The 13,437-nt window shown below is 38.5% G+C and overlaps 1 protein-coding gene across 1 annotated transcript in view; it reads left to right on the top strand.

The window, feature by feature from the left end:
• Positions 1–13,437, top strand: part of MRPS27 (mitochondrial ribosomal protein S27) — a 91,980-nt gene that overhangs the window by 17,378 nt on the left and 61,165 nt on the right. The window contains exons 3-4 of the mRNA XM_007175947.2: positions 1,365–1,435; positions 3,480–3,538. Of these exons, the coding sequence (XP_007176009.2) occupies positions 1,365–1,435; positions 3,480–3,538 (130 nt within the window). The remainder of the gene's footprint in view (positions 1–1,364; positions 1,436–3,479; positions 3,539–13,437) is intronic.

Raw genomic sequence — 13,437 nt, 5'->3', positions numbered from 1 at the left:
GTCAGGGTAGGCATATATGTGTGGAGTCAGTAGTCTGTAGATGATGATTAAAGCTCTGGGAGGGAGAGAAGGAGATACCCAGAGACCGAGCAGATGGTGAAGAGTCTGCCCCTCAGACTTAGGGCACGTCAACATCAAGAAGTCAAGAAGAGGAGACCCTGCAAAGGAACCCAAAAAGAGAGAAAAGAGCATTTCATGAAGAACAGAATGCTCAACTCTATTAATTGTTAGTGAGAGGATGAGGATGAAGAATTAACCACTGGATTTAACAAAGTAGAGGTGGCCTTTGGTGTCAGTAGAGTGATGGAAACCAAAATGTGATTTGAGTCAGTTCACGGGAGGATGGCACTAAGGAAGTGGTGGCAGTTGTATTGGGGCTGACTCTGTTGTGGAGTCTTGCTGCTGACGGGAGCAGAGCAAAGGAGAAGTAGCTGGAGGGAGATAGGAGGTCAGAGGAAATTTTTGTCATTTTTGTTTTTTGTTTGTTTAATAAAGTTCCTCCTTTGTTTAAAAAAAAATAGGAGGAAGGGTATATGGATACAGATGCTGGTAGCCTGATAGACCTGATGGTAGGAGGATAAAGTTCCCATGATTGCTTCTATTTTATACTTAGGGAAATAAGACACAAAATCATGAGCTGAGAGTGAGAGTGAGCAGAGATGGGGAAAGACACACATTGTAAGTTCTAGAAGCAATGAGAAGGTATGAAATAATTATTTTGAGGAGTATGTTGCCTGTTATTCCAGAGTTTTTTAGACTCTGAGATAACAGTGTAATCTCAGGAATACCAAGTATTTGTACGGATGTTCTGGTAAAAGGAATCAGAATAGGAATAGTTCAGGCTGAAAATCATTCATTATAACCAGAATGCCTGGCCCCTGTGATTCGTTCAGGGAATGTATAAAAGTAATTTAATAAGTTCCAACTTAAAACATTTTTGAACAGCTAATATATTTACCTGGTTCAAAATGCAAAAGGAATAAATGTGTAAGCAATGAAGAGTTTCCTTTTCTTGCCGCCCTACCATCTTGGCCCTCCTTTCCCTGGAGTCTGTCAATAATAAGACTTTCTTGTGTCTCCTTCCAGAGATATTTTACTGATCCATTTTTTAAAGCTAAATCTATGCTAGGACTTTTAAAATAATCCTTTCTGCATCAAGTAAATACTTTAAAAAAATTATACTAATATTTCTCTATCCTCTTTAATTTATACAAAAATAATTTCAAAAAAGAGCAAGAAAGAGCATCTGTTTTAATACTGACTTCATAATGTTGACAGCCAGCTGGCAGGAGTTGTATTTGTTACATTTTTCTTAAGAAATATGTATATTTGACAAGGTCCTTTTTTCTTCTTTGTCTTCACAGCTGATCTGGCATCTTTAATGGATAAAACATATGAGAGAAAGCTGCCCGTTAGTTCTTTAACAATATCACGGGTAAGAAAACTTAAATATAAAGAAAGAGAAAGAAGGCAAGAAAGCCACTTTATATACATGAGACTCTGTAAATAAAGACTATCTTTCATAGGATATATTTTTCCAGAGTATGGTATGTTTTTGTAGTTGCTAATAGATATTTTATGATGAAGTAGCAAATTTCTTTGACTGAAATAAAAGGTAATAAATTTACCAGACTCCAGTGTCAGTGATTACTGTTGTGTATCTGGTTTATTTTAATTTTTCCAGGATTTGGTATCATGATTTTTTTTTTAAGTTGATATACCCTTCAAAGTGATAGTATTTACTTGTTAATATTGGAAGTAATTTTGGTAGTTGAGAAAGTCTGTAAAAGAATGGATATTAATGTTAATGTTAAACTGCTACAGAGCAATGGATGGGAGAATATTAGGCTAGGAGTCAGGAATAGGACTTGAGAGTAACCATTACTGATCACCTTGTTGTACTAGTTTCTTAACATACATTATCTTGCTATTCTCATAGCGGCCATATGAGGTAAGTATTGTTATCTACATTTTGCATGTAAGACTCAGAATGCTTGATGACTTTCCCAAGTTCACACAGTTCATAGGTGGAAAAATTGGGCTTCAGACCCAGATCTCTGGGACATTGAAGTTCTTTTCTGTTGCCTCCCTTAAATAGATCTTATCTTGTCTTAATGAATTTGCTTTATGACATTGGGCAAGTGGGCCCCTCTCAATTTCCTCATATTCAGTATGGGGACAATAGTATTTTCCTCATAGGACTGATGTGACGCTAAATTGAGATCTTAGATGTGAAAGCTCTTTGTAGAAATTAATGGCACCATAAAATTCAAGAGACTTAAATCTAGGAGAAGAAAAGTAGAGAAACCATCATCCTTTTTAGTCTGAGTCCTTTCTTTCTGCTCCTTGATATTTTCCTTTTAGTAGGGGAACCGTTTAGCTAGGTTATAACCTAAATTTTATAGACTTATCATTTTCATATTGGAGGGGAACTGAAAGACCACTGGTTCATCCCTTACATGATGTATAAAATCTCTGTATGCCATAATGCCTGGTGTTTGTTTAGGCAGCGCTTCAGAGTTTAAAGAGCTTTCACGTACACTTTCTCGTTGGAGCCTCGTCCTCTTCAGTGCAGGTGCCTTTATTCTGTTTATGCAGAGGGAGCAACTAAGTTCCAGAGGGGCCGTGCCGTCTGTTTATGCCACACAGCATGCAGTCAGGAGAGCTAGTTCTCAAGTTCAGGTCCTGTGTTTGAACCATATTTTATCTGCCCCTTAATGAGATTTCTAAACCAAGTCCATAAGTCCTAAAAAGGGGGAGATCCATTAAGTCTCCCCCTCTTTACTTTTCTCTCCCTCTTCCCGAGGTTTTAATTATATTCACTACATCCATTATCTCCTACTTCATCCTTTTTGCCTCTGAGTCTTGACTTTAGAGTAGAATTCCTCCTTAGAAGAGTCTTTTCTGTTTGTTCCTCTGGTTTAGAGTTGAGCACACTGAAGTAGTTTGTGGTTCGAGGGGAGACTTTGCTGGTAGAAGAATCACAGGTTGACTGGTCTGTAGCAGAACCAAATCAGATAGGAATTATATATACTGGTTATAAGACTGAGTTCTCTAAATTTAGATTTTTCCTCTCTTGGGCCATGTTTTTTCAGCGATTAGAGTCTTCATCCTTTCAACTATGTGTTCCCATGTATTTGGAGTTTGGAACATAGAGAAAATATCAGGATTTAAAGATAATGGGAAATACCAGTGACTAATTATAAATACACTCAGAGGAGCTCTCTCTTGTTCTGAGCAAGGTTAACATTTAGTTTTTAAACAGTTTTTCTAACCAAGGTTGTTCTACATATAGAAAAAGAGAGGCCATTGTAGATTCTTTGTTGGCATTAACATAGAGTGGTTTTGAGGATGGAACCCCACTACATGAACACTGTTCTGATAAAATGGGTGTTTTATTTTTAAGGTCAGTGTGTGACTTAGGCTCAATATATGGCATAATTTATATTCAACCAAAGGCTTCTCTTTTCGTCTTTTAGTTTGTGGACAACATTTCATCTCGAGAAGAGATAGACCATGCAGAGTATTACCTGTACAAGTAAGTTTTCCATTTCATTTGACTATATATTCTCTTGTTTCACATCCTTTTTTAACACAAAAGGTGGTAAGTACTGTATGTAATGTTCAGCTCCTTGCTTTTTAAGTTTGTGCTTTGGAGATCTTTCCATATCAGTGTATAGAGAGATTAAACATTTTTTATAACTGTATCATATTCCATACTATGAATATATTATTTAAACCAGTTCCCTATTGTAGGGCCTTTAGGTTGTTTGTGCTCTCTTTTTGTATGATGCACAATGCAATAATTAATAACCTTTTACATAGGTAATTTTGCACATAGTTCTCATAAGTATGTATATTTAATACATATGTAAATGTAATAATACACATGTATATATATATACATATACATATTTAATTTCAATAGCTGTTGCCAAATCGCTTTCCACTGGGGTCTTACCAATTTACATTCCCACCAGCAGTGTATGAAAGAGACCTGTTTCTACAGCTTGGCCAACAGAGGTATTTTCACACTTCTGGATTTTTGTTAGTCTGATAGGAGAAAAAAATATATGTCTGTTTATCTTTTTCCTCCCTTTTTTATTTAGGTGGAAACACACTCTTTAAGTACTGTTCAGCTCCTATTTTCAATTAACACTGTATTTTAAAACTTTTTCTACATTACTACATTTACTTCATTCTTTCTCACAACTGGGAACAATCCCACTGAACTACAGCTACACTCGCCCCTGTATACAAAGAAGTATGTTCAGTACAGCACCGTCTATAGCAGTAAAAACTGGAATAACCTAAAGTTCATTAAATAAAGGATTGATCAAATAGATTATGATTTATTCTTATAGTTGATTTTTCATCTATCAAATACCTGTCAAAATGATACCTTACAACTAACTTTTTATTGTGATTTGTTATTGTGATTTTAAAAACCAGATTTATGATTTGTTCCAATTCCTAGGCTGCAAAAAAAGACTCAGACTGAAATTTAAAATGTTTCCAGTAAACATTGTGTTAGAATTTCCCATTCGATCTTTGGTTTTTTTGTTTTTTTAAAAAATATTTATTTATTTATTTAGTTGCGGCAGGTGAGCTCCTTAGTTGCGGCTCGTGGACTCCTTAGTTGCGGCTCGCCAGCTCCTTAGTTGCTGCAGGCAGGCTCTTTAGTTATGACTCACCAGCTCCTTAGTTGTGCACGTGAGCTCCTTAGTTGTGCCATGCAAACTCTTAGTTGAGGCATGCATGTGGGATCTAGTTCCCTGACCAGGGATCGAACCTGGGCCCCCTGCACTGGGAGCGTGGAGTCTTATCCACTGCGCCATCAGGGAAGTCCCTTAACTTTGTTTTGATCAAGAGAGTTTTCAGTTATTTCCATCTGGGTATATATTTTTTTAAAGCTTTCTTTATATTAGGGAAAACATCCAATTTTCTTGTATGTGATATTGCTAACTAGTAATAAGGCTTCTTTTTTTTCTTCCTGAATTGGGTAGAGTCTACCATTGTTTTGGTGTTTTCTGTTTAAATACAAATCTCAAGTAGATAAGATTCCAAACCTTAAAAAAAAAATCATTTTAAATCTAAGATTGTCTTTAACAGTGTCCTAAGTTTAAATTCTAGATGCTGAAATCATAATCGCAAGTGCCCTCCTACCCTTCATTAAGATAAACATAAATGGATTCCTTGATGGGAGCAAGCCCTGCCTTCCTTTAGTGGTTCTTTGGCACCGTAAGGCTCCTTTGGTAGTTATTTTTGCCAGTGGTGAAAGGTGTATTTGGGCTGGCACCTTTGTTTGCTTTGTTCATGGGAAAATGCAGAAAATAGTTCCAATTTATAAATAGGAACTATTTTTTAGAATTCCATCCTGTAGGACACAGTGCTATAGTCTTAGAAGAAATATGTCCCAAATTTACTTGTACCTCTGTAGCATATAATTGATTTCAGCAATTCAATATTCAGTATGTATTTACTGAGCACCTATTGTGTGCCCAGAATTTGTCCAAGGTGCTGGGCATATAGTGATGAAAAAGTTAGACACTCTCCCTGTCTTCATGCATTGAAGTTTAACTGAGAAATTTAAGTCCTACCGAAAGACATTCTGTGATTAAGTCTTCATATCATGTCCAGTTTTGTGAGGCCTGGAGTCTTATTGAAAGTTTCATAAAATCTCCCTGTTTTCATATAGGTCATATAGAAGACTCTTGTCCATCTTAAATCTGAGGCATTGTTTAATTTGACATTCCCCATCCTTTGCTTAATCAAAACTAGTGTTTTAACCATGACTTATCACTCTTTATTTCCGTTCTTTCTCCTCCCTTCCATTGCCAAGAAAATTAGCTCTCTTTTTCTGAGATTTTTTTTTTTTTTAAGAAAGAAACGTTTTTATGACGTCATGAGATTACTGTTGTATGTGTGTGAGACCAAATACAGCACCATAAAGCTGCATCAGGGGTAGATGATGGAGGCTGGCCAGTATTCGTTCATCAGCTAAGTATCAACTCCTGCTTTCCAGCCTTAGAGGATATACAAAACATAGTAATGCCTCAGCAGAATTACAGGTTAAGTTATGAACTCTTGGGGTTTCCCTGCTTTAATTGAAATCAAGAATGTTAATCCTGAGGACACCAAGGGCCTCTGGGATTTCCACCAGTTAGGTCTTCAGCGTTCATGGTTGCAACGCCTAACATTTCCACATGGGATGACTTTAGACATCTCGTAGTAAACTTACAATCACAGGTGTAAGATACGGAAATATAGGAGCAATTCATTAATCCTGCAACTAATAGCTTCTTGCTGGCCTGCCTGGAGAATTTCTCATTCCCCAGGCAGTACTGTCTTTGAGGGGAAGGCCCACAACAGGACTTTGGCTGCCACCTCTGTCAGTGGCGCAAATCTTTCCCTGCCTCAGTCTGTAGAGACCGGGCTCTGCAAGCAGAATGTAATCGCCAAATCCTCTCATCTTCTAGTGATCAGATCTCCCCAGTGATTATGTAAAGGCTATTAGAGCCGAAGAAGTTTGGAAACGTGGAGTGATCAGTGGAGAGCTAGCTGAGCATCTGCCGTTGAGTCAGGTGAACAAGTAAGCAGTTCAGGGTGCTTCCGGCACATGCCAGTGTGTTGTCATCCTCTCATTCCAGGAAGGACTCTCAGCCTTTGAATCTCCTGAAGTACACAGGTTTAAAAGTTTGGGGGCATCAACATTATAATACCTATAATCATATAGGTTGACAATAAAGAAATTTTCTTTAAAAACCTGATAATACTCTACAACAAACCAAGAGTAAAAGTGATTACAACAGTAAAAAGGCTAAATTGAAGTGTGAAAAACAAAATATGAAAGCTAAGAAATAAGAGAGCAAAGGCTGCTAAGAACTGTTGGGCTGTAACAAAATAAAACATGATTAAAATAAGAGAATAAAAAAAACAAATAAAAAATAAAGCAAGATAAGAAGGACGTGAGCCAGGGACTTCATAAACTGTGTATAGATATGGCTGGGAGGTTAGGAAAATAGGCACAGGCACGCTATTGCAGGGATACTCTCAGCAGGCTGAACAACAGATCACTTTATGAGTGGTTTGCAAACTGTCTTCCAAGAAGCCCTCGAGCTGGTTCCTCAAGGGGCCTCCGGTGCGTGGCTTGGGGAGGAATAGGATGTGACGGAGAGGCCAGACGGTCCTGCCACCAGCCCTCTGCTTCTGCTTCAGCCAGAAAAGCTGTGCCTCCAGCTGCTTTGTGTATCGGGGTGGTGGAGAGAATTCAGGGGGTTCTGTGAACTTCGACGAGAATAAAATTACATTTTTATTTTCACTCACCGCTCGGTATTTAGCATTGCCTTCAATCGTAAATATAGGCAACAGATCACAGTACTGTTAGCGGCGTCTGTGTCTTTCTCACCAATAAAAATCATTGATTTTTTTTTTTATAACTCATTACATTTGTTGCAGCTATCTTGACAAATTATGCTCATCACTGCTTAGAAATTGCATTTATAATTAAACTACTGCTGGCTAGTGTTGTCTCGTACATTAATGGAGAAGCACATGTGACCATATCTCAAGGATTTTTTAATGTTTTGATAATTCTGTTTCACTGTAATTGGTCTCCTTTGTTATCCTGTGCATTTAAAACATTATTCGAGAAGGAGCCATCAGACTGCCCGCGAGTTCATGCCGCAAAAAAATGTTATAAACCTCACCGCGAAGGCCTTTTGCTTAGGCTTATTCCTGCTTCTTACCCCAGGCCTCTTGAAGTTTTCTAGTTCTTTGTTTTTCTTCGTACAAAGAAGGCTTTCTTTTATTTTAGGTTAGACCTCATAGAGTAAGAGAGGCATATGGTTGATATGTGTTCTGTTATCCAAATGAGAACTTAGATACAGCCAGTCTCTTGTCTCCCCACTGGAGCAGGAAGAGGTTTGGCGAGAAGTGAGATTCGGACAGGCCCTGAGATGCCGTCCATCAGGAGACTAGTGCTGGGAGGGTGTTGGGTAGGAGCACCGCTGCTCGAGTTTGGTATTCTCACGCCCCTCCCCACTCCAGCCCCCGGTTGGCGAGGGGAGAAGCCACGGTGTTCCCCCTGCAGTAGCAGCAGAGGTTTGGTGGCACAGAAGATAAAGGTAAGAGCACAGCACAGCTAACGGCAGCTAAGAGGAAGAGGCTGCTCAGTGATTGGTGAGCGTGAGAAGTTGACTGCTGATTCATGCTTAACATTTGTTAAAAAGAGTTTTTATACGTCCCACTTTAGTTTTAAAAGGAATTGAGCGACCAATTTTTTTTTCCTTGCCAAAGGATTGATTTCTGCTTCTTACCCACATGCCCTCTCATTGGCTTTTGAAGAAAAAAGATTTCTTACCTTTACCTTACTATCAATTTATAGTGTTGCTAAGAATCCAGTTTGCATCTTGATTTTACTGACGCAGAGACTAAGGCATGGAGATTAACTGAGCAGACCCAACATAGAGTGTGTGTGTGTAAGCCACTGCCTGTACTGCGCTGAGAAGGGAAGCCATGAGGATGAATGTGAACAGTGGAGCAGTGCTAGAAAGACCAAGACAGTGCTTCCCCAGTGCAAGGTAATATCGATAAGGATTTCAGATGGGGCTACAATTTATTTTTAAGAAAACTGAGGCAGAAGGAATTCCATGGAAAGTACAGTCTAGAGTGTGGTAAAGCAGGAGGAAATTAAAATTAAGGGATAAGAGGAAATCCCTTATATTTCTTATAGTCTGTGGGTTGTTGTTTGTTTCCTAAGAACCATGATCTTAGCTTTTTCTCCACAGTAGATTTCTTTTTGTGATCTGTCTGCTTGAGGTCAATGTTATTGTATAGTGAGTTTATCTAGAATTTTCATTTATTATTTTTTGGAGAGTGTGTCTTTTCTGGACCACCTAGTCAGTAGTTCTGAGCTCAGGACTCTCCAGGTTGATGTGTGCTGCCCACATGCAGACACGTGAGCCCTGAGGCAGGCTCTGTGTCTCCCTTTCAGGAGATAAAACTGCATGTCATCAGTGAAATTGTGGCATCAGTAAAAGCTGTTATTTTCATGGTTTATAACAAGCTTTAACAGTGGCTGTATTAGTATTGGATTAGTGCATTAATAGAATGCAAACCAAAGCCATAAAAATTCCTTCTTCACTGAGGATGTTTGCAAATTGCATTTTTAAAGGCTTATTTAGACTTCCAAATCATTTTGGGACTATGGCAGTTAAGAGATGCATGAAATTAAACTTGCTCCTTTTACTATTAGAGCGTCAATAATTTGAACTGATAATTTACTCTGCAGCCTAAATGGTCATTCCTAAGGATAAGTGATAGAAATTTCTAATGTCTATATAACATATTCTCTCTATTTTAAGAATATACATTTTTTAAAAGGTAGCCTTTTGGTTGTTAGCAAAAATGTGGGGAATGCTGAATTACTTGTCATACAATAAGAAAAGATTGTGGCAGAGCTCCATGAGAAGGTCTGTTTTTCTCAGAATACAGCTCTCTGTGTTGCCATGGAGAGTGGCGTGCCACCCACTAATGAGAGGAAGTTAAGGTTGTGTGACAGGCTGTTTGTTGCCAACAGAGTCATCCACGCTGTACCTTGGCCTCAGGCATCTTTCATCCGTGGCTTAACTGACCTGGCAGATACCAAGTGTCCCTGGTTGGAGACGGATGGCGGGTCAGGAACAGCTGGGGCGAGGCAGATGGCAGCCTGCACGTCTCCAGGTCCCGGGTTGGCAGCCAGCCTTAGAAAGGAAGGACCAATGGCTTCCCTGGTGGCACAGTGGTTAAAAAGGAAGGACCAAAATAGCTTCATTTTTCAATAAGCAAAAATATCCACATGGTTCCTTAGAAGGTGAGCACATTACCCCAGGCCTATGTTATAAGAATCCATTTCTGCCTGTAGGAAGAGGGGAAAGTGGGAGTTTACTAGGAGGGAACACTTCATGAGTTTAAGCAGTGATCATTTTTCTTTGAGGGCATAGAGATTCTGTTTTACAGCACTAAAATGAAATTTAAAATTTTTCTGTTAGCATACTGCCAAGTCTCATTATGTTTGAACATTATTAAGGAAAGAGCAAAGAGCCCAAGGGGGGCGGTAAATGAGTCTTAGAGCATTTTTTAGAAAAACACTTTCATACTTTAATATTGCCAGGCGCTTTATTTTGTTCTTATTTGCTAACCCTTACCACAGGCCTGGGAGAGAGGTACTGTTAATGGCTCTGCATGAGGGGATAGCAGATTGTCACGACCATCACCACGCCTTGCCAGAGACCCATGGAGCCTCCACTCCTCCTGACTTTGCACTTCTCTCCCGCTGGTCTTGTTATTTTAGCCTGGAGCCTGGTCATAGGAGGCGTGTAGGGGTAACCTTCAAGGGTGTTTTCTTGGCTGTGGTTCTAACATTCCACCCAACTTGCCCAGAGTGATCTCACACCTTAGATACTCTCGTATTCCTCTGGCATAATGAATGGGTCCCTGAAGGCCCTTATCCTCGGAGGCCAGAGCAGTCCATGCTGCTACAGACATCCATTTACAAGTCTTTGTAGAGATGTAAGCTTTCATTTCTTTGGGGTAAATATCTAGCAGTGGAATGGCTGAAGCATGTAGTAGGTATACATTCCAGAGGGGTTATACCATTGTACAGGCCCACCAGCGGTTCCAGTGCTCCATAGTTTTGCCAACAGAGTTGGCCATGCTAACATGTGTTTAATGGTATCGCACTCTCACTGTGGTTTTAATTTGTATTTGCCTGATAATTAATGATGTTGAGCATCTTTTCACGTGCTTATTTGCCAGCCATATAACTCCTTGGGGAAGTATCTGTTTAAATCTTCTGCCCATTTTTCTTTTATTGAGTTGCTTGTTTTCTTATTACTGAGTTTTGAGAACTTTTTCTCTCGTAATCTTCTTTATCTTTTTATTCACTTAACAGTGTTTTTCAAAGAGCAGTTTTTATTTTTGATGGAAGTCCAGTTTGTTAATTTTTTCTTTTATGAATCATGCCTTTGGTGTCAACTGAGAAATCTTTGCTTAACCCAACACCACAAAGATTTTTCTCCTATGTTTTGTTTCAGAAGTTTTATAGTTTTAGGTTTCACAGTTAGGTCTACGATCCATTTTAAGTTATTTTTTTTTTAAGATGGTATGAGGTAAGGGTCCAAGTTAAATTTCTGGCGTTAAGAATACCTAGTTGTGTCAGCACCATTTGTTGAAAAGACTTTTCTTTCTGCACTGAATTACCTTTGAATCTTTGTTGAAAACCAGTTGTTTATAGACAAGTGAGTCTCTTTCTGAACTGTTTTGTTCCATTGATCTCTGTTCCGTTGCCTCTCTTGATGCCAGTACTACACTATCTTTATGGCTTTAGTTTTATAATAAATCTTAAAATTAGGTAGTGTGAGTCTTCCAACTTTGTTGTTCTTTTCCAAAGTCATTTTACCTAGTCTAGGTCCTTTGCATTCCATATCAATTTTAGAATAACTTTGTGTGTATGTACACACATACATGCATACATATATTATTAATAATAGAGAAATTAGGAGCAAGATCAATTCCAGAAATATGTATTGAGTATCTAGTATATATTTAGAAATAAGATGGTAAGAAGGATCTTATAGGATATGAAGGGATATTGATTATGCGAAAGTCAGTAATCATTCTTTTTCCATTGAAGACAAATTTAAACTATCCTGACAGAATTTCAGATTTCAAGTCTGTGAGACAAATGATTCTCAGCTCTGTTTAAAAGGGAATTTCCAAAGCCAATAGAAGGTTTAAGAGAAGTATTTTTTAATTTGCCAGAACTGTGGTGTGTTCAAAGGAAGGATATGAATCACTACAATCAAAAAGGTTATAAATTGGCTGGGGATAACTAGATATGTGAAACAATTCAACATCAACAGAAATCTTGGATATAATAAATAGGTAAATTGACGATATGTAACAAAATGTGTGTTTCTGAGAAAACATGCTTTGGGCAGGCTGGAAGAGGGGTTGATGTCATTATCAGCAAACATTCATAAAAGAGGCAGAACTTGAGACAGCCTTGAAGATTGGATGAGTAGAAGAAATGGGAGTGAGTGTTCAAGATGCAGCAAGCAGTAAAGGGGGATTAATAGAGTGAGGTGAGAACTGACCTTATGGGGATTGACAGGGGCCTACCAGGGAGTCGTGGGAAATAAGGTGGGCAGATTATAGAGGGAATAGAATGTTAGCAGCATCATGCATTGCTAGTAGATATATATATAGTGGTACAACTTTTGTAGAGAGAACTTTGGCAACATCTATCAAAATTATGAACGCACATACCCTTTGACCCAATAATGTCACCTCTAGGAACTCCTGACGCACTGCATACATGTGAAATAATATCCATTACAAAAAGATTATGTCCGTCAAGGCCTGCAGATATTAGTTATTCAAAAAAAAATTTTTTTAAAGATCCTTAAGACTGTTAGTCATCAGTAGATTCTTGAGAAATGTATATCATAAAACTATTTCAGGAAGATTAATAGAGTAAATTTTGGGTTGAAAGAGGTAAGTGTGGGAGGGAAATTTATTACCTATACTTAAGGTGATAAAAGGCCTGTCCTGTGGTAGTTGGCAGTGGAAATGAAGAAAGAAATATTTTGCACATAAGAAGGAAAAATCAATCAACAGGATTAGTGACAGGTTGAATATAAAGCTAGAAAACAAGGAAGGTCAAAAATGAACTGAAAATTGAACCTCAGTTAATGAGGCTGGTCTACTTTAATAGAAGTATTGAATTGGAAGCAGATTTAGAAGACAGCAAGGCGGTGTGTTTTTCTCTTGCCTTTTCATTGTACGTATACATATTTCTGAGTTTGCTGCATCACATCTTATGCCTACTGACCACATTTGGACTGTTTGAGAGGAACTGGCCACAGAGCTTTGGAGAAAGAACAACTGCCAAAACATACTTACATTAGGGTCTACCTGGTGTCCTGGTACAAGTTGGGAACTTTTAGACTAGGTGATCTCTGAAGCCCTGAAGTCCTGCTAACTTTCAGAATCTGTGAAATTAAGACCTAGGAAGACTAAGCAGTTTCCATGTGGCAAGTCCAAGCTCTAGTTGTGGATGAAGGCCTGACTTGAAGTTCAGAGGGTCATCAGCTAGACCAGTGTGTCTCTTTGTGCCAGTTCTTTTTCCTGAGGCAGTCTAGGTAGTAAACCAGCATACTCAGTGAATATTTACATACCTCCTAACAAAGTGACATGAAATTAATTAAACCTAGAAAAGCCTAGCATATACAGAGGTTCACCAGTTAAAAATACATAGTCGTGGAAAAAAAAAAAGAGCTGAAAAGACTCTGAAGAAATCAGGATGGGAGGAAAGAGTCAGGTGACCTGTGTTTTCAGGACGGGTTTAGTTCCCACTTTGATCTGTAACTTGGAACCAGTTAATGAACTACCTGG

This window comes from Balaenoptera acutorostrata, chromosome 2, assembly GCF_949987535.1.
Source record: "Balaenoptera acutorostrata chromosome 2, mBalAcu1.1, whole genome shotgun sequence".
NCBI lineage: Eukaryota > Metazoa > Chordata > Mammalia > Artiodactyla > Balaenopteridae > Balaenoptera > Balaenoptera acutorostrata.
This window is presented reverse-complemented; position numbering and strand designations above follow the sequence as displayed.